General features: G+C 42.5%; 1 protein-coding gene across 1 annotated transcript in view; it reads left to right on the top strand.

The window, feature by feature from the left end:
- Sntb1 (syntrophin beta 1) overlaps positions 1–20,535 on the top strand; it is a 259,198-nt gene that overhangs the window by 152,131 nt on the left and 86,532 nt on the right. The window contains exon 4 of the mRNA XM_028871905.2: positions 3,771–3,978. Within this exon, the coding sequence (XP_028727738.1) occupies positions 3,771–3,978 (208 nt within the window). The remainder of the gene's footprint in view (positions 1–3,770; positions 3,979–20,535) is intronic.

The raw sequence follows: 20,535 nt of genomic DNA, 5'->3' as shown, positions 1-20,535 counted from the left end.
TACTCTGTGCCAATGCTGGTGTCCTCATTTTGATATCAAAGTGTGGTATGGAAAACATAGTCATCAGGGGAAACTGAGTGGAGGGCAGGCCAGACCCTTCTGTACTGTTGGTGCACAAACCTGTAATTCCCTCACAACAACAAATTAAAAGCAAAAGGCGCCTGTCTTAGTCCCTGTTCTAGTGCTGTGAAGAGACACCGTGATCAATGTTGTGCCCAGATCGTGACCCCCAGAGAGACCACCAAAGACGAGCATGCCGGAATGCAAAAGCAAGGTTTAATTCTGGATATCCAAAAGCAGTACAAGCCTAGGCAGGGACTTCGTCCAATACATCCAACGCAGTGGAGGCTGGAGGAAGCGCCCACCTGTCTGCAAGCTCAGCTTTTAAAGGGAAAAGTCACAAGGTTACATCATTTAGGGGTGCTAGTATGGATACAATTCTGATTGACTTCTAGAAATTACTTCTAAGGGAGTGGTTGCCCGCCACCATTTCTCATTGGCTGCCCTCAGGTGGGGGCATTTCTGTGGTCAGTTACCCTGGAAACCAGGGAGAGGACATTCCATAGTCTGGCAGGCATTACCTCGTGACTATCTTGTGACTCTGTACTTTTACACTTCCTGGTTTCTGGAATCTGAACTGACTGGTTTCAGTAACTAATGGCCTGTTCCCAAAAGGAGAAATCTTAGGCCTTAATTTTGGGATGAAAGCATTTCTAAGATAGCTCATTTTGGTCTCACAATCAAGGCAACACTTAATAAAAGAAAACATGTAACTGGGGGCTGGCCTACAATTTCAGAGGCTTAGTCCATTATCATCATGGCAAGAAGCAGGGTGCTGGGGCAGTAGCTGAGAGCTACATTCTGGCCTGGGGGCCTTGAGTGGCAGAGAGAACCTGGGCCTGATATGGGTTTTTGAAACCTCAAAGCTTTGCCTCCCCACCCCCAACGACACACTTCCTCCAACAAGGCCCCATCTCCTAATCCTTCTAATCCTTTCAGAGTTCCACTTTTTGGTGACTAAATTTATGAGCCTATAGGAGCCATTTTTATTCAAACCATCGCATTCTACTCCCTCACCCCCATAGGCTTGTAGCCATATCATAATCAAAAAATGCTTTCAGTTCCACTTCAAAAATCCCCAGAGTCTATCCCAGTCACAACAGTGTTTAAACATCCAAAGTTCAAAGTCTCTTCTGAAATTCGTTGTGTTCTTTTAACTCTAACCTCCTGTAAAATAAAAATCAAAAACAGAGTACGTACTTCCAATGTGCTATGGCACAGAATATCCATTACCATTCCAAAAGAGAAGAAAGGGAGCATAGTGAGGAAACACTGGACCGAAGCAAGACCAAAACCCAGCAAGGCAAACTCCAAATTCTGCACCTCCATGTCTGATGTTAAAGGCTCTTCAGGTCTCCAATTCCTTTCAGCTTTGCTGACTGACTAAAACACACTTCTCTCTCTTGAGCTGGTTCCATACTTGGTCTACAGCTGTCATTGGCAAGTATCCCACAACTCTCCTATATCTTGGGGTCTCCAAGGCAATCCAGGTTTCACCTCCACAGCTTCACACAATGGCTTCTCTGGGCCTCATGCAGGGACACCCCTATCACATACCTGGCCTCAGCAGCTTTTCTTAGCTGTGGAGGGAGATTCCACAGCCACTTCCTTGTGTCCTTGACTCTAAGGCCAGAACTAGGTGGACCAAACTGCCACTTCCTATTGCTCAATGAGGCTGGAACTTGGTTTCCTCCTTCAGTGGCATTGGCATCAGCTTTTTGTTTTTGGTGGTTTCCTTCTCTGCCTAAGCTGTCCATTAATCCCTTTTCACAAGTTGGAAGTTTAGCTGGGTGGAGTCTTGCCCCGAGGTCACCACTCCCTTTATTCCATTTAGCATCAGGCTTTTCTTTAAACTTTTTTATCTCCTTGAGCACTGGACTTAGCTCCAGTACACTTCCTGGTGTTCCTTTTCTCCTCACACTGTACAATTTGTATTTCTCTCTGTCCAGTTTGCTCTCTTTCAGTATAGATCTACATAAGAGTTGTTACTAATAACCACAGGACACAGTCAGGACTAGGCTGTCTGGAAATCTCTTCAATTTAGCCTCTGGCAGATTATTTGGACAAGGGCAGAGAGTAGCCACATTCTTTGCCAAAACTATCACAAGAATGGTCTCTGGGCCACTTACTAATATTGCTCCCCTCTGAAACCTCTTGATCAGGACCGTCATAATCTGCATGGCTCTTAGCATCACTGTCTTCCATGCCTCCTACTGGGATGAACCATTAAACCCTGCTTAAAGTGTTCAGTTGCTTCTCTAATCCAAAGTCCCAAAGTCCCCATTCTGCCAATAAGCAGCAAGGTCAGGCCTGTCAGCAATACCACACTCTCTGGTTTCACAGCCACCACCACCACCACCCCCAACACACTTCCTCCAACAAGACCACACCTCCCCATCCTTCTAATCCTACCAAAGAGTACCAAATACTCTCTGGTGACTAAGTATTCAAATATATGAGCCAGTGGGGGCCAATGCTTATTCAAGCCTCAGCAGAACCTATCTGAAGCATCCCTCTCCTAATCACACCTGCTCTAAACAGATCATTTATACAAACACGAGAGTGGTCCAACTGGAATCTGGCATAACCTTTGGTGTTCAGTTTTGTTTTTTTTTGTTTGTTTGTTTGTTTGTTTTGTTTTTGTTTTTTTTTGGTTTTTTTTTTTTTTTTTTTTTTTTTTTGGTTTTTCAAGACAGGGTTTCTCTGTGTAGCTTTGTGCCTTTCCTGGAACTCACTTGGTAGCCCAGGCTGGCCTTGAACTCACAGAGATCTGCCTGCCTCTGCCTCCCTAGTGCTGAGATTAAAGGCGTGCTACAAGATGTACTAAGTTTAGTGTATTGCTTTTTCACACCATTACTCCTCTTTTTTTTTTTTTTTTTTTTTTTTTTTGGTTGGTTTTTTTCTTTGTTTTGGAGATAGGGTTTCTTAGTGCAAGAGTTCTGGTTGTCCTGGAAATCACTTTGTAGACCAGGCTGGCCTCGAACTCAGAGATCCACCTGACTCTGTCTGCCAAGTACTGGAATTAAAGGTGTGTGCCACCACTGCCAGGCATCATTACCCCTCTTTGAGACCACTCTCTCCTTCACTGAAGGAGCCTAGTGATGTAGTCATACTTAAGTGTGCCACAAACAAGGTTCCTAAAGAGTACAAAGTTTGACAACTGGTGAGTAGAGGTACGTACCTATAATCCTGGCATTGAAAGGTCAGAGCAGGCAGCCAGAGAATTAAGAGTTCGAGATCATCCTCAGTTACTTGGAAATTTGGGGACCAGTTTGTGCTACATGAGATACTGTCTCAAAAAGAAACAAAATAAAAGAATATGAAGCTTGGTCATTTCTATTTTAAAGTGTCTTAACTGGCTAACACTGGGCCATGGTGTTGAGAATGTGGCTGGTCACTGCTGTCAACTTGCTGTCCCAGCAGCAGTGGTGTAGGGACAGTACTAAAGTTCTCTGTGCAATTGAACGAACAGAAAAGCAAAATATCCTTAACTTGGGGGATGTGGTATTTGCAATCATGCTGTTATACTGTGTTCCAAAGGCACAGACAGAGCCTGAGCAACTGGTAAGTATTTGAACAAATGAATGCATGAGTGAAGGAATGACCGTGAAGGTAAATGACCAGAATACATGTGTTCACCTTAGAAAGGAGGGTTTTGATGAATCAGGATCTCCCAGGTCACCCTCTCACACCTCCCTTTGCTTCCCTAGGCAGCTTGAAATCCACTCTCCAGATGCTAAGCACACGGTGATCCTGAGGAGTAAGGACTCCGCCACTGCCCAAGCCTGGTTCAGTGCCATCCATTCCAACGTCAGTGACTTGCTGACCCGAGTGATTGCTGATGTCAGAGAGCAGCTGGGAAAGACCGGTATTGCTGGCAGTCGTGAGATCAGACATCTTGGCTGGCTGGCAGAAAAGGTGAGAGGAATGTCTCCTCTGTCGATGGTTCCTAGGTTCCCTCACTGAAATGACCTCATTCTATAAGCTGGTTCTCTCCTTAACAGTTAATTGACTTTCCTGTCCATCCCAGCAGACCTCATAACATTGCAGTATGTGGAGAATTCATCTTAATCAACATTTATTCTCTAGTATACTTTCAAATATGTGGCAAATTACATGTGGTCCCTAGCTGTGCAACAGGCAAATGAGCACGTTAATGGATAGTTTGATTTCTGTGGTATCCCTGTGATAGGCAGGAAAAGTAACTCAAGCTCATAATATAGCATCTATGAGGGAATAGACATGATTGCCCAGAAGGGGTTTTTGTGAATTTTAATGAACCTGCTCATTAATTTAATAGATCCTCCAGGAATCATGTGTTTCCAAATGACAGCAATGATATTCATAACTAGGTTTATTGAGCAACTACTATGTGATGATTCATTTTTACCTTATCTTTTATTTGTACTGTTAAACAAGCAAGTTTTAAATGTCATTCTTAATGAGCTTGTATGGGATGCAGGCCTAGGCAGGAGTGGCAAAGTTTGCATTTAAAATGAATGTATGGCAATATTGGCACAGTAAGCAGTTTAAAAATTAGTTATTAGAACATATTTCTCATTCAAAATCATGGGTTCCATTATGGCATACGTACAAATTTATGTGTCATATTTGCATTCCTTGTTTCTTTTCCTCTTTTACCAGTCTTCCTCTTCCAGACTGCCCCGCCCCCATTCCTACCTTCACATGTTTGTGTGTAAGAATCCATACGTGTGTTTGACAGTTGGGACAAGATGAGGACCTAACAGGGGGTTGCAACTGCAGAAGCTTTCATTTATGCTGTAAATCGATCTCATGACGTCATAGCTTAGACATTTTAACAAATCAGGCAAATAAACAATGTAATGAGCAAGAACTCTGAAGCAAGAATGAGCTAATGTAGGCTGTATCACTTTTTTGGCTTTTATATAAATGATGAATTTAGAAAAATAATCCCTTTGCATAATAATAATAATAATAATAATAATAATAATAATAATAAATAAAGACATGGCTGTGTGTCATGGAGGACAGCTGCCATGGAAAAGGTTTTATATATAAAGTTAACACTGTCGCTCAGATTTCCCTTCCCAAAGCATATGATATGTTGGGGATAGGAAGGCTTGACAGATCAAACCTTGGCCGTTGTTCTTACATCTGATTGCTGTCCCTTGAACCTGTGGTGATGGTGGTGTTCCTGGGCTTTGAGACAATCTGACCTCCCCATGACTCCCCTTCTAATAGATGGTAAATAGCAATAGAGATGTTGCAATAACAGCTTTCCTGCCAATGAATCCTGTCACCTGAGAAGGCCCAGGCAAAGTGCACTTGGAAATAACACCTGAACAGAGCATTCGGCTGCTTTCCACCATTGTTCTTTGTATGCACTTGTTCACGCATGGGTCTGGGCCACAAAGGTCAATGCACAGTGTGTTGTTTGGTTTGGTGTTGTCCCATCTCTTGTAGATGTCAGAGAACTAAAGATCAGTGTGGGTGTTAAGAGCTTCAATATCATAAGACCTGCAAACCTTGGCAAGCCTTTCACAAGCTAGCTGGCTCAGAAGGTGACCAGAAAGGGGGGGTGGGGCAGCTATGTGAACGTGACAGGGTAGGGTAGTCAGAGGGGAAATCTGTGGTAATGGAAGATTTCTGCCTATGGATTTCTATGGTCTTGATGTAAACATATGAGTTTTTGGTCAGTATTCTTAATGAAAACAGCGCAGGAAATCTGGACAGTTGACATTTGTAAAGTCACGGTTGCTAACACTCCCCATCATTTACTTTCTCAGGTGTGTTTCTCTTGGGGGGAGGCCTGTTAGGCAAGAATCCTGCAGTTTCACGTGACAGAAACTCAGCTCTGCTTGAGCATCAGGAGCATTGTGCAGCCTGTGTCCCAGGACAAGCTTCAGGTGTGCCCAGGATTCACTTAATGATATTAGTCACACCTCTCCATCTCTGCTTTCCTGTCGTCTACTTTGATAATTTAGTCTCAAAGGATTCACCTCTGCTTGACCTGGAAAGTCCAGGTTCATTTCCTTACTCTTGGCTGTCTCCAACTTGAAGCCTCTGTGCCCCGTTCCTTCCCACAGAAGTCTTACTGTTGGATCTAACTGGATTGTCTTGAATTGTATTTTGAGTACCAGTTACGCTGAGCTCAGAACGAACCAAGTCATAATCTATTAAGAAATAAAGAATGGTTGTTTTGTTTGAGCGTGGGAAGGTCTATTTGAGACTCTTTCTGTATAGGCCATGCTGGTGTAGAATTTAGAATCATCCTGTTTCAGCCTCCCAAGTACTGATATGATAGGTGTTTGCCACCGGAAAGCTACAGATTTGTCTTTGAGGAGAGTGATATCGTGATTGTTCTGGTTTTTTTTTTTTTTGGAGGCTGAGTCTCATAAAAACCAATCTGACGTTGAACTCATTGTGTAGCCAAGGATCACCCAAACTTCTGATGCTCGGGGATTACAGGTGTGTGTCACCATGCCTGGTTTGTGTGGTGTTGGGTATCAAATCCAGGGCTTTGTGTGTGGTAGGTAAGCCCTCTACCAGCTAAGCTCCATCCCCCCCAAAGGGGCATTTATTCTTTTTAATGAAAAAAAAACTTAAAGTAATAAAGTGTGTATGGGTACAGAAGTAACGGAAGTAGAAAGACAGACAAGAGAAGGAGCCTGTTGGGATGGACCATGCCTTCATCTGGTTAAGATGCTGAGTTACCATGAGTGGTCCTAGGAGAGGAAATGGAATGCATCTTCAGTGTCCCGGCAGAGAGGGACAGGAATTCAAATTAATGACTGGAAGGATTTAAAGCAGGGGTAGTTAGTGCAGTGTATCCAAGATGTGGGAAACACATAAAGAAGTGCCCCAGAATTGACAGTGAGATGCTGTGCTGTCCTTTCACCTGAAAGGGCATGAGCAGGAGCAGGAACTGAAAGGATCAAGCATCACAGCTGTAGAAAAAGGCTGGCTACTCCCAACCATAGTCTTTCGGAGAGAAAGCCAGTTCCTGCCATCTTCTGGCTACTGACCTTGTGCTGTTATTTCCTAATGGATGAGGAAGCGAGAGGGAAGGGATGGCCACTGGTGACATCTGTTCATGTGAGTGGGCATCCCAGGGCTCAGGGAAGGATGTGAAGAGGCACGAGCTGGATCTGGCATGTATGTGGGTTCTCGCCAGGGCACACACCTTCCAAATACTGAGATGACGTTCTCACCTCTTTAACCACTATCTGTATTTAAAATCATTACTGTTCAGTTAGTTGAAAAGTGCCTTTGTATCAGTTCTAGTGATGCTGGCTATGTTTCCAGAGGTTCCCCTGTTTTCACTTAAAAGCTGAGTTATGCCTTTGGCTTATCCCAAATCATTAGTGGGCCATTATTAGGTGTTCCCATGGAGCAATAATAAGAGCATATAAAAAGCTCTTTCTGTTTTGGGAATGCCATTATTCTTACAATATAATTTCAAATAATCATTGCAGATGTCTCCTTGAGTGTGTGCTTCAGTGTATTTATAAGAGCAATAATGACTTATTATGGACAATTATTATAAGCAAGAATATCCTTTATTGCTTTTAACTCCAAATTTCTCAAAAAAAAACACCATACATCAAATCCAAGGGAACAAATCCAAACAAGGCTCTTTTTTTGAATAGATGTTTAATACCAAATTCTAGTGTGGATTCATATGGATGGCTTTTAGCCAAATACAATGAATGGCAAATCCTTAATATTGTGCCTTTCTTATCACAAATATCAGAGAATTTACTTGGTATTTGTAAAGATATAAAATGTGATCCTATATATATCCAGCTGCAATTTACCTTAAATTGATGTCCTTTGTCTTTCTCTATACTGTTAAGCTTTGGTTTGGGGATGAATAATAGCAGCCCCATGACAAGGTTATACAAATCATATTTAATTTCAAGGTTTTACAAGTGAGGCTTATATGAACTAACATACTATGAAGCCACATCAATTTCCTTTGTAAAATCCTGTGTACTGCAAATCCTAAGACCTCCTTGACTCTACTTTGGAAGAAAACTGAATACTAACACTGTTCTCTTCTTGAGACAGTCGGGGGAGCTGAAGGATGGCTCTTGAGAAACTATGAGCTCTCCAGTGACCAGAGAGAACTCACTGCCAGAGAGGATAAGAAGAGTGGGCCATGGAATAGCTCAGCTTGTGGGTAATGAAACGTGTGTGTGTGTGTGTGTGTGTGTGTGTGTGTGTGTGTGTGTGTGTGTGTTTTAGTTATGTATATGTGACAGAAGGGTACACGTGCCTAGGAATACTACTAGGGGCCAGAAGAGAACATCGGGTAACCAGCTCTATCACTCTCATCCTGGAGATGGGGTCTCTCATTGACCTGGAGCTAGGTCAGTGGCCAGTATGTTATGTCGATCATCTTGTCTCTGGCCCTCATAGCTCTAGGAGTTACTGCAGTGCACATAGCTACATCCAGCCTCTTGTGTGGGTGCTGGGATTCCCACTCATGTTCTCCTGCTTGTACAGCAAGCATTCTTACCCATTGTGCCATCTCTTCAGCTCCTAAATGGAAGACACTGAAAGCTACACAGTGATTTAAATCTGATTTGGTGAACAGTAGAAAGCATTCGCATACAAAAAGGAACTCAGAGCTGACCTAACCCAACTCCTTTTTCCTAAGGAAGAGAAAATGCAATCCCCAGGATAGAAGGTATTTTTATCTAAAGTCACACTCAAAATTAAGATACAGAAATCACGACACAGAAGGACAATACTGGGGTGAAATTGTTTCTTTGATTTAGTCTTTGAAAGAATTCCCTGCCGTTCATCTAGTACAGTCATTTTTCTTCTCTCTGTAGGTCCCAGTACCCTTTCTTGGACTCTGCATTGTCAGGACCACTACAGACCTTGACCATCTTCCTTGGCTCTTTGCTGTCTAGTGTAGCTAGAGTTTTCCTGCCTTGCCCACAGTCAGGACAAATCTTTGTCACCCACCAATCCCACAGCCGCTCAGACCCAACCAAGTAAATACAGAGACTTATATTGCTTACAAACTGTATGGCCGTGGCAGGCTTCTTGCTAACTCTTCTTATAGCTTAAATTAATCATTTTCCATAAATTTATACCTTGCCACATGGCTGGTGACTTACCGGCATGTTCACATGCTGCTGGTCATGGTGGCAGCTGGCAGTGTCTCTCCGCCTCAGCCTTCCGCTTCCCAGAATTCTCCTCTCTCCTTGTCCCACCTACTTCCTGTCTGGCCACTGGCCAATCAGTGTTTTATTTATTGACAAATCAGAGCAATTTGACATACAGACCATCCCACAACAGTCTAGGTCCTCTGTTTTTTCCTATGCTATATTTTTCTGTGAGCACTAAACCCATGGACAAGTTGCAGAAGTCAGGATAAAGTCTTTTCATTGGCTTCCTGTATAGGGTATCACACAGGCCCATAAATACCAAGTCTTACGCATAACTTACAATATGCATTCAACCTCACCCTTAAATTTTTTTAAATCTTTCAAAATGTTACTTTCAATTATGTGTACATTGAAGTGTTTTCGGGTATCACATTAGAAAAATAAGCTATTTCTCACTCTCTGGATGTATAGAGAAACAATGGTAAATGGACTTAATGGGACCTTTGAAGTGTGTTGTGTGCCCTTTGCATCGGGCATTTTAATTGCCTTGGAATCTTATTTGCAGGTGATTCTGTGTTAGATTAAAAATGCAAAACCACAGCAGAGCAAAACTAAACACCCGTTTTTTGTTTTATTTTAATTCCAAGGTGCAAATAAGTTCTCAGCTTTACTTCTTCTCCCTTCAGATTCTTTCCAGTGCAACTTCCTTGCAGCCCTACCTCCTCATGGTTTTATTGGCACAGAGGACATTGGTTATTCACACTATGTGACTGCTCTGTTTCAGGCAATATGTTTTAATAACTCCAGTTCTGTGAGGTAAGCCTGGAAAACCCTTGCAACCTTCTGAGGTCACTCTTCTAAAATCTACACTTCTCTTTCTAGCACTTTCCACTAGACTGGGCTAGTAAAGGGGCCCAGGAAACACCTGTCCTTGTGAAGAGGGCTTCACTGAGCCCACTCTCACAGAAGTATCACCAACCAAGAGAACAGTTTCAAAACTAAGAGATATGTGATAACAGTTTGGGTCCTTTACAATTGTAAAGATGAGGGGAGAACAACACTTAGAAAACCATCTATCCCCTTTCCTCCTCCATCCTATAGCATCTTGTTCTCATTCGCTTATGACATTAGGAGAAAAAATCAAAGAGAGACTCTTCTCTTATTTCCACCCTCCTCCTGACAATGTCAGCCAATTAGACTTCTCTGCTTAAGCCTTTCCTTTGATTTCCCACACAATAATACTTCTTCCTTCCTAAATTTATGCTACTAAAGTGTAAAGAACAGTTTTTTTTTTGTTGTTGTTGTTGGTTTTTTTTTTTGGTTTTTTTTTGGTTTTTTCGAGACAGGGTTTCTCTGCGTAGTTTTGCGCCTTTCCTGGAGCTCACTTGGTAGCCCAGGCTGGCCTCGAACTCACAGCGATCCACCTGGCTCTGCCTCCCGAGTGCTGGGATTAAAGGCGTGCGCCACCACCGCCCGGCTGTAAAGAACAGTTTTAGAGAGACTAGAATCATCTTTGACGGGACATATTGTGAGAAGACTGTTGCTAGAGTTTTCCGCCTTGCCCACAGTCAGGACAAATCTTTGTCACCCGCCAGTCCCACAGCCGCTCAGACCCAACCAAGTAAACACAGAGACTTATATTGCTTACAAACTGTATGGCCATGGCAGGCTTCTTGCTAACTGTGCTTATAGCTTAAATTAGTCCATTTCCATAAATCTATACCTTGCCACGTGGCTGGTGGCCTACCAGCATCTTCACATGCTGCTGGTCATGGCGGCATCTGGCAGTCAGTCCTTCTGCCTTCCTGTCCTTTTATTTCTCCTCTCTGTTAGTCCCGCCTATCCTTCCTGCCTAGCCACAGCCGATCAGGTTTTATTTATTGATCAATCAGAACAACTTGACATACAGACCATCCCCCAGCACAGCCAAGTGCAGACCATCTCAGACACCTGCACTCAGGCCCATGGTCCTAATCATCCTCTATGCGGACCTGCTGGGTAACGCCACAAAGAACCCAAGAAGGGCTCCCACAGGACATACAGAACATCCCACAGCAGAAGACAATGTTTCTAGACACACAGATTGCATATTGGGATGACTAAGGAGCTACAGTTGGCCATGGCACCTTAGGTATGACCAACTTCATGAAGTACCATGAAGTAAGGCTCCTCGGGCGACAGATCATTATGTTGATGGCGGATGTGTCTCCTGAGTAGTGGTTCATCACATTCCTCTATCCAAAGCCTGTAGGTGATGTTGTCAGTAGATGTTAGTCAATCCACACACATGCAGTAAAGTGTATAGGTGATATTCCTCTTTATCTACAAGTACTAAATCTATATGACATTTCCTAAGAATGGATAACAAAAGAGGCAGCTGTCCCATAAAGATGGACTATGTGGCAAAAGAATAAAAAATGGTAATGGGAAAGACTAGAACAGTGACAACTGTGAACATGAAATTTGAACCAAATATTGATGGAATTATGAAGGAAATAGCTGCCTCTGGGCATGTTGACATTGATCCCAGTCAAGGCACTGTCAGTGGGTGACCAGAAAGGAGCTAAGGTAAGCTGAGAGCCACAATTATGACAGTAGCTGTAGTCACAGGGTAAAAAGTCCCCAGAGGAAGTAAGGACAGTGGAAGGTTCACATGGGAGGAACCCGTGGACATATTTCATATCATTTAAGTGTAAAGGAATGGGTACTGTACCATACAACTGTAATTCTGACACTCAAAGACAAGCAGAAGGAATGTGGCCAGACTGGCCAACACAGTAAGATGCCAATTCAAAAGAATTTTATGTATTATATTAAATATATTTTAAAAAGAGAATACAAAGGACGTGATATTGTTAGATGATACCAACTTAAAAAGGGTAAGACAGTTTTCCAAGACAGCAGACAATAGGCTTTTCTGTCTCAAAAGTGAGATGAGGAAAAGAAGGTGGGAAGTCCTATTCGAAGTTCTGCAGATTAAGGTGTTCTGTGTACAAAGTAATGATGCGTTCTGGTTTCCAACTTTTCCAATCTTTAAGTAATAAATTGTTAAATGAATGCCAATGATATAAACTAATATTCTCACTTCCCTATATATTTATAAATATGAAAAAGACAATCTTTAAGATACTGATAACAATTGCCAAGGGTCATGGAATCATCTTTATTTTTCAAACTCATCATCACATCAAGTGGTGTAATTTCAGCTTTCACACTCAGTTTTACTGCCCAGCATTCCTGTGTAAAGGCAGTACCACTTACCTACCTCTCAATCTCACTATCCCCACTGTCCACCTCTCTCCCCCTCCCCCCTCTCCCCTCTCTCTCTCTCTCTATTACTGTATTCATTCATCTATCCACCTCTGTCTCCTTTTCTATGTAAATATACAGATCCTCCTGTGTATGTATGTGTTGGTTTCTATTCTATTGTCTCACGTCATTTGTGTCCTTAAAGTTTTCCCGTTTTGGCTGTAATGTTTTATCGGCAGCATCCCCACCAGATAGCTCCAGCCAACCACTCCACCCTCATATTTTCTAGCTGCCTTGCCCAGATAGGTTTAAAGAATCTCAAGTGTAAATGTGAAACAGTCCTGGCCGGCATCAAACAAGCTCCTGGTAATCAAGTTCTCAACCGTGTAATTAATGGAGCGATATTTCTGGAGCCTCTAAATAAATCAGCCTACCATCTGCCTAAAAATCACCTGAGTCAGAGTTTCCCACCACTTCTTACAGGGAGAAAATAGTTTCTGACCTGAGGGAACTCCCATCCAGTAAGAGATGGAAATAGCAGCTCTGTGCAGGCTACCGCCACCTTGCATCATCCCTAACTCAAGAAGGTTGGTTAGGCTGGGACCCAGACTATTAATGCAATTAAGTTCTAATAGCCCTGTTGTGTTCCTTTAAAAAGCAGTCTTCAAGTTCCTGAATGAATCACGTTTGAGATGGAACAAGACTGAGGGGAACCTGGCAGCAGCCCAGACATCTACCTTCTCAGCAGTTTAAGCTGAATAAGTCAGTATGGATTTAAGTCACAGTTCCCCGGCACACACACACACACACACACACACACACACACACACACACACACACACTAACCATTCTCTCACATAAAACATTCAAGATTTAAAACGAGGATGGGTGAGTGAATGCCAGAGGCAGCCAGAATGAACACAGGAACATATGTTGCTTTTCCTCATGACTTCACAGGGCACATTTTAGAACTGTGAGTCACTATGTATCAGCAAGGTGGAAACATCCCAGATGTCCACGAGAGGGTGGTGGAATTGTGGACATTTTACCCCTTGTGGGATGACTCATAAATCTTACTGTGTGCCTGCTTAAATCTCTTTGGAGAACATGATAAAACTCAAGATAGAAGCCTCTCTGGGCCTGTTTGTATAACTATTATATTCTGCTAACTTTGGTCCTATGGTATTGGACATTACAGAGTGTCCATTATTTATGAGATAGATATTGTACAGAAAAAACCAATTTGAGTAAGGAAAAGATGACTTTCTGGAAGTTTTTTTCACTGTTTGATTTTCCTGAGCACTTCCTTTCCCTCTATCCCATCCTAATGAGGGAGGGATTCCTTGCCCTGAGCAGGGCAAAATGGCTGAACAGACATTATCCCTCCCTCAACAGATGAGTAGTCGTTAGCCACATATCCTCATGGCCTGAGGATGAAGGACAGTGCACACAGGATGCAGGGTCACATGTGGGATGAACTAGAGAGCCGAGTTGATGGACAGAGGCTGTGTAAACCAGGCTTAGAAGAAACAAGAGGGGTAGTGCCCTATGATTCCATAGGAGGATGTGACCCGGATGTCATGCAGGTAAAATCCTTTTAAGGATCCAATGCAAGTCCTCAACCTGTTCCAGCTAACCTGAGAAAAATGGCATGGGAAACTTTTCTCACTGCATGCAGGATGTATCAAAAGTGAGCAGGACTCACCACTATGCACCAAGGATCATGGGAGATGTCGAAGCAACGCACGCCATTTTATCTTACAGTAGTCACTGGGCCTTGTGTTCACTGATTGCTTGGATTCTTTCAACCCAGAGTCTGAACTGTTGAGTCTCAAGGAGGGATTTGCTGAGGGGAGGTCTTAGAAGTAAACCTTGAAGTGAGTCAAATAAGAAAGAAGGGAGGAAACTGAACAAGGACATAGTAACAGCTAAAATCTAGCCAGCCTGAATCTCCCAGCTCTGGGTACCACTTCTATACCCAGAGTTCTCCCACCTTAACCCGGGTGATGTTTACCCCTGCCATGATTTAGACATTGCCTATGGTATCTGGAGGTGGAACAAGGACTTGTCTGCCACCTAAGATGAACTCTAGAGAGAAGGAAAGACTGAGTGTTGAGCATCCTGCATCAGGTGAGGCTTTCCAATAAAGACATTTTTTGTGGGAGAGCAACAATGTCTACTAGAATTGCTCCCACAAGGAAGGAAATCTATCAGTTGTCCCTGAGGTCTTTAGATGAGGAACAGACCGACCATGACAGTAGACAATTCTGGGACATGCAGACATTTACAACCAACACCTTAGAAGCTTGGGTTTGCTTCCAACAGTCTTCAAATCTTAACAACTCACCCCCAGCACTTACTCTCCCTCCATTTCCATTTTTGAACCTCCCTCAAGTTGCTCTTTTCAGGCTCTGTGGGCTGAATCAGTCTCCTGGGTTATCAGGTAAGCAAACTTGGCATTCTTATACTGGCTTTTATTTAGAATCGGGAATAGAAATACAAGGCACAGCTCAGGTTTTAGAATCAATTCCAAATCAAGAAGCAGGTGAGGAACGTAGGCACAGCCAGACTGCTAAATTACTTCACCGGTGTCACTAGACTCACAATTCATGGAGAGGCACAATACCTGCCCAAGTGTTTTTGTCCTGCAGACTGTAACCTTGCAAAGAGAATAGGTGGAGCTTCAGCACCGAGGCAGAGTCTGGGAAGAAAAGGTTAACCCGAGTTTGTCAGAAAGAATACTGTGGTAGAGGACTCTACGGCGTATTTTGTCTGAAATAAACCATAATTTATATTCTGTCTTCAAAGTGGCCTTCCAAAGTTGGGTGGCTGGAGTTGGAGTTCTATGTTCTTTTTTCTTCATAGGTTCTTATATAGCTCAGGCTGACCTCTGATATAGTACATAGCATAGGAAAACCTTGAACCTTGAACTTCGGATCCTCCTCCTTCCATAAGCCCAGTGCTGGGATTATAGACAGGCACTACCATGCCCATTTTATGTGGTTCTAGGAATTGAACCCAGGGTTTCATGTATGCTAGGCAAGCACTTTTCAAACTGTGCCTCTGTCTCTAACCCTCATTTCTGTGTGCAAAGCAATCCCCCATTCATTGAGAGGTGTTCAGTTCATGAACTTTGTCACTTAGTGATTGCTTTACCTTGTCCACCTTCTTAATTTTGAATAAGATGTAGGCATGCTGGCCTTTGAATGGTTGATCTTCATTCTGTATAAATGCATCATTCTTTTAAATGATAACAGCGTTAGACTGGGAGTCAGGCAAGGAGACTCGGCTTGCTGATTGCCGTTGCCCCAGAAAGTATGACCCAAATGCATGCCTTGTTTATTCCATGTTCTCTAGAACCATGACTCCTTATAGAACTCCAGAATTAGAAGAAAAATATAACAGACAGAAAAAATAACAGAATATGAATTGGCAATTTATGGAACTTAATCATAGTCCTGAAACTTTTTGCAATAATCATGAGTCAAAATTTCACTCTCTCTGACTTTCTCACCAGGCATAATTGGCTACCTGGTTTGCACTCACCATGCATGCAAAGCACAATCATGTCTATTCAGAATGATGCAAATACATGATCCTGTCCTTGCTCTTCTGCCACTGGGGACTGTAAGGGAAATCTAAGAGAGTGCCTGAAACTTCTGAGAACAGAGGTAGGCAAAGATAGGCTCCCTACTTCCCAAAAGGGAATAGTCAAAAAACAGAAAAGTTTTTTGTAAAATGAGAGATGAAAGAAGATGGAGTAAAACCTTAAGCTGGATCAGGAGGAGGATGAAGATGTGGAGAAAGTCTGGTTACGATGCCCAATGACCAAGAACCATCATGCCCTGAGTAGCATTGACACTTCCTCCCAGGCCTCACTGGTCTCTAAAGTAGCAGCCCTGGGAGAGAAGAATTATAAATTCCTTCCTTATTGTATTTTATTGTCCATGTGTTTCATAAAACACATAGCTGTACAACTGTTCTTCTCACTCTCTGGGGTCCTTGCCTTTCTGCCTCCCTTCTCCTTTCCTTACTTCATGTTCTTATTTTCCCAGCTTTGGAGAAAACAGTCTGAATATTGTATGGACTACCATCTGTTTCTTCTCAAGTTCAGGCATCTCAGGTTCTGCTACATATTCTTGTCCCTAGTTAGCCGATCACTGGTCGTGCTGCCTTATTTATCACAGATACCACAGATTAATAACTGTGAAAATGGAGAAAGGAAATTCAGTGTATATGGAGTTTTATCAGAAGTAATGTAGGGAAAATGTGTTGAGGAACTCCACCAAGGAAGAGAGATTTTAGAAGCATGCCTGGGTCTTCAGGTGAAGAGTCACTTTTGTATACTTAGATCTTCCAAAATGCTAAGATAAACTGGGTCAATAATGTCTGGACACAGAACACAAAAATGTTCCTGGTGAGAGTGAGAGAAATAGTCTTCCCCAGGGAAAAGCGCACCAATTCAATCTCAAATAGTGAGCCCTCAAAACATATACATACAAATAACAAAGGGATGAAGCAAGTTGTACTTTTATATTTAGAAATATACATACATGTGTAACATACACACACACACACACACACGTGTGTGTGTGTGTGTGTGTGTGTGTATGTTTCCATCTTAGAGCCTTTACACACACCCTGAATAAAAGGTCAGGTGGAGAAAGCCTTTCTAGGTGGCAGGAATAGCATGGAAATGGCCTTCCAACCCAGTTATTACACATAATAAAGCCCCCGTGCTTGTGACAGGTGAAAAACATCTCAAGAAAGGATCAAATGGTCGGAAACCTTATGCCAGGAGGAGCTAGTTTCTGCATTCCTCACCTCGCTCTCTCTGAATGATAACAAGGTACACACGAAGCTTCCAGAAAACTGTTTTTAGATGTGAACATAAGGTCCCCGAAAGAAACTGTACCCTTTCACTGAACCTTCTTCAAGGCTGACAAATGGATGAGAACTTCAAAGAGAGGTTGGAGTGCTGCAGATCCATGCCTAATTATACTTTATCGTGGGCTGTCTTTAGCTTCCTTATTATCCCTTTTCCATCTCTGTGTCTGGTCTCACATCATTGTGACTATCAAGAGAAATCTTCTGAAGATGTATCAACTTAGCAGACCACTAGCTTTCACCAACCACAAGCTGACTAGGACCATGATCAGATGGTCTCTGAGGCTGGGACAGAGGTCCCCCTTTTCAGTAACCCAACTCTGATGTTCCCACCAATGTATCTGAAAAGAACCTTGCTTTATGGCTTTCTTTGCTCTGTTACTATAAAAAAACTTCATGAATCTGCTTCCACATTGGAACTTGAAATTCAGGATGACCTAAATATGTGTTCCTGGGCTGTGGTCACTCATATTTGATTCTAGAATGAGCTCTTATCCCCGTTGGGGTGAGAGCTGTGTTTCTTGGTTAACGTAAGTGCAGCAAAATAAACTATTTTAAGGTTCCCCCCCCCTTTTTTTTTTTTTTTTTTTTTTTTTTTTGGTTTTCAAGGCAGGGTTTCTCTGTGTAGCTTTGCGCCTTTCCTAGAACTCACTTGGTAGCCCAGGCTGGCCTCGAACTCACAGAGATCTGCCTGCCTCTGCCTCCCGAGTGCTGGGATTAAAGGCGTGTGCCACCACTGCCTGGCTAACCAAAAGCATTTTTGAACCTCCCAACCTCTCTTTGAAGTTCTCATCCATTTGTCAGCCTTGAAGAAGGTTCAGTGAAAGGGTACAGTTTCTTTCGGGGACCTTATATTCACATCTAAAAACAGTTTTCTGGAAGCTTCGTGTGTACCTTGTTATCATTCAGAGAGAGCGAGGTGAGGAATGCAGAAACTAGCTCCTCCTGGCATAAGGTTTCCGACCATTTGATCCTTTCTTGAGATGTTTTTCACCTGTCACAAGCACGGGGGCTTTATTATGTGTAATAACTGGGTTGGAAGGCCATTTCCATGCTATTCCTGCCACCTAGAAAGGCTTTCTCCACCTGACCTTTTATTCAGGGTGTGTGTAAAGGCTCTAAGATCAAACTGGAACCCCTACAAGAATCTTGTTCTTTTTGTAATTTCTCTCTCATCTTTGAAGGGGCGGACATCCTTTTGCTTGAGAACCATACAAGCATTTTTGAAATGAAAGCATACAGTTGGAATTTACTTATCCAGTGCTAAATGTCATTTGCCACCTCTCCTTCATTCATTAGGCAGATAAGTATTTAGCACACGCAACATACCACATGAGTGTAAGTACTGGGGCCATGTCTTAATTGGGGTTTCTATTACAGAGAAGAGACACTATGACCACAGCAACTCTTAAAAAGAAAAACATTTCATTGGGGCTGGCTTACACTTCAGAGGTTCAGTCACTATCATCATCGTGGGACATAAAGGAAGGAAGGCAGACATGGTATGGGAGAAGGAGCTGAGAGTGGAGAGGAAGCTACATCTTGATCCCAAGGCAACAGGAAGTGAACTCTCACTAGGTGTGGTTTGAGCACATATAAGACCTCAAAGCCTGCCTCCACAGTGAGTGACACACTTCCTTCAGCAAGGCCATACCTCCTAATCGTGCCACTCCCTATGGAGTTTTGAGGGCCAATTACATTCAAACCACCACAGACCATGATGATGACTAGAATGGACAAAATACTTGCTACACTGGAGCTTCCACTGTGGCAGAGGAGATGAATGGTATGTGAAAGAACTGATAATTTAGTGAGAAGTGTTACAAAGCGCATGGGGGATGTGAATGTAGAAAGGAGAAACTTCTTTTCAGTCATTGATTATAATAGTCAAGGTCAAGAGTTGGAAATACAAAAATGTTCCCAAGGACCCACAGACACACAAGGAATACAAACACAAAATTCAGCATTTCAAATACAGAATACTACATTTGGTAATGCATCTCTATACTAAATCTATAGGGGTCAAAGGAAGAAATTAGCTACCTTCGCCTGGGAGGTTAAGGAAGGTCATTAAGTAGAATATTAAAGACCAGATAGCAAGACTCAGGGTGGGAAGTCTAGCATGTGCAGCAGCTTAAAGTCACAGAAATGCATGGCCTCGTTTAAGAATAACCATTAGTCTTGTGTGGCTTGAACACTGGAAAAAGAGCTTGTGTGTGTGTGTGTGTGTATGTATGTGTGTGTGTGTGTTCAGGTGATGTCGGTTTTATCAGCAACCTCATTAGGCAATTGTACCTTCATTCCTATGCTGCCGTTTTGCACTTTTACAATTCTTTGGATGGCTTCAAAGGCAATCTGTTGCAGAGTATAAAAACCTACTTTAGAGTCACATGGCATCCCCTTTGGTCTAAATGTATATTTTCTTTCTCTCTTTCATCCTGCCTGCTCCTCTTTAGTTTTATAGATCCAGCCTCCCAGAGCGAGGAACCTGGAGGTCAATTGTGAAAAAGAGAATGAGAATTGGCATATTGCTATATCAACCAAGAATGACCAAAAAGCTATGTCACCCAAAAGGTGTGAGGAAGCTGAATGCTATAATGTCAACACTACTTTGGAGTGCCAACATGTTCGTGAGCTGTATATATTAATTTGATATTCTGCCAGCATTTATAAAACTTTAAGATCAAGGTTATTTTTACTTTAAGAAGTGAAAGAGATGTATTGCATTGCTTTTTATGAAATACAGTCTAAGGCTTTATCAATGGTGCTAAAAATAGATTTTGACATGAACATTCCAATCTCGCATCTCATAATATTGTTCTTAGTGTTGTAATTCTTATGGACTACAGAAGTGTAAGAGCACAAGCAAACATTTTCTTGATGTTTTATAGAGTGGTTTAATCGTCATCAATTATTGTAAATGCCTAAGATTCTGTACCACCTCCCTACAGAGCACTGTTCCCTGAGTAAGTGTGCATAGACCTCTGTTTAAGGTGATTGGCTGGCCAGATCTGCAGGAACCGTGCTCCCTTTCAGGACAGACACAGGCTCTGTCATCCATGGATGTATCTACTGGCTGTCACAATACAAAGAGCTTATTGAGATTCTGCCCCCTGTGTGTGTGAGCATTGGGAACAAAATCTGCCCTTTGAATGGTGTCAACAAGAAATTTGATTATCTGGACCTTTTATTTTAAAGTGATCTTACAAAAATACAACCACAGAAGATCCTGGAA

This window comes from Peromyscus leucopus, chromosome 20 (assembly GCF_004664715.2).
Source record: "Peromyscus leucopus breed LL Stock chromosome 20, UCI_PerLeu_2.1, whole genome shotgun sequence".
NCBI classification, from domain to species: Eukaryota; Metazoa; Chordata; class Mammalia; order Rodentia; family Cricetidae; genus Peromyscus; species Peromyscus leucopus.
Note: the sequence above shows the minus strand (reverse complement) of the source record. Positions and strands in the feature narration are given on the sequence as shown.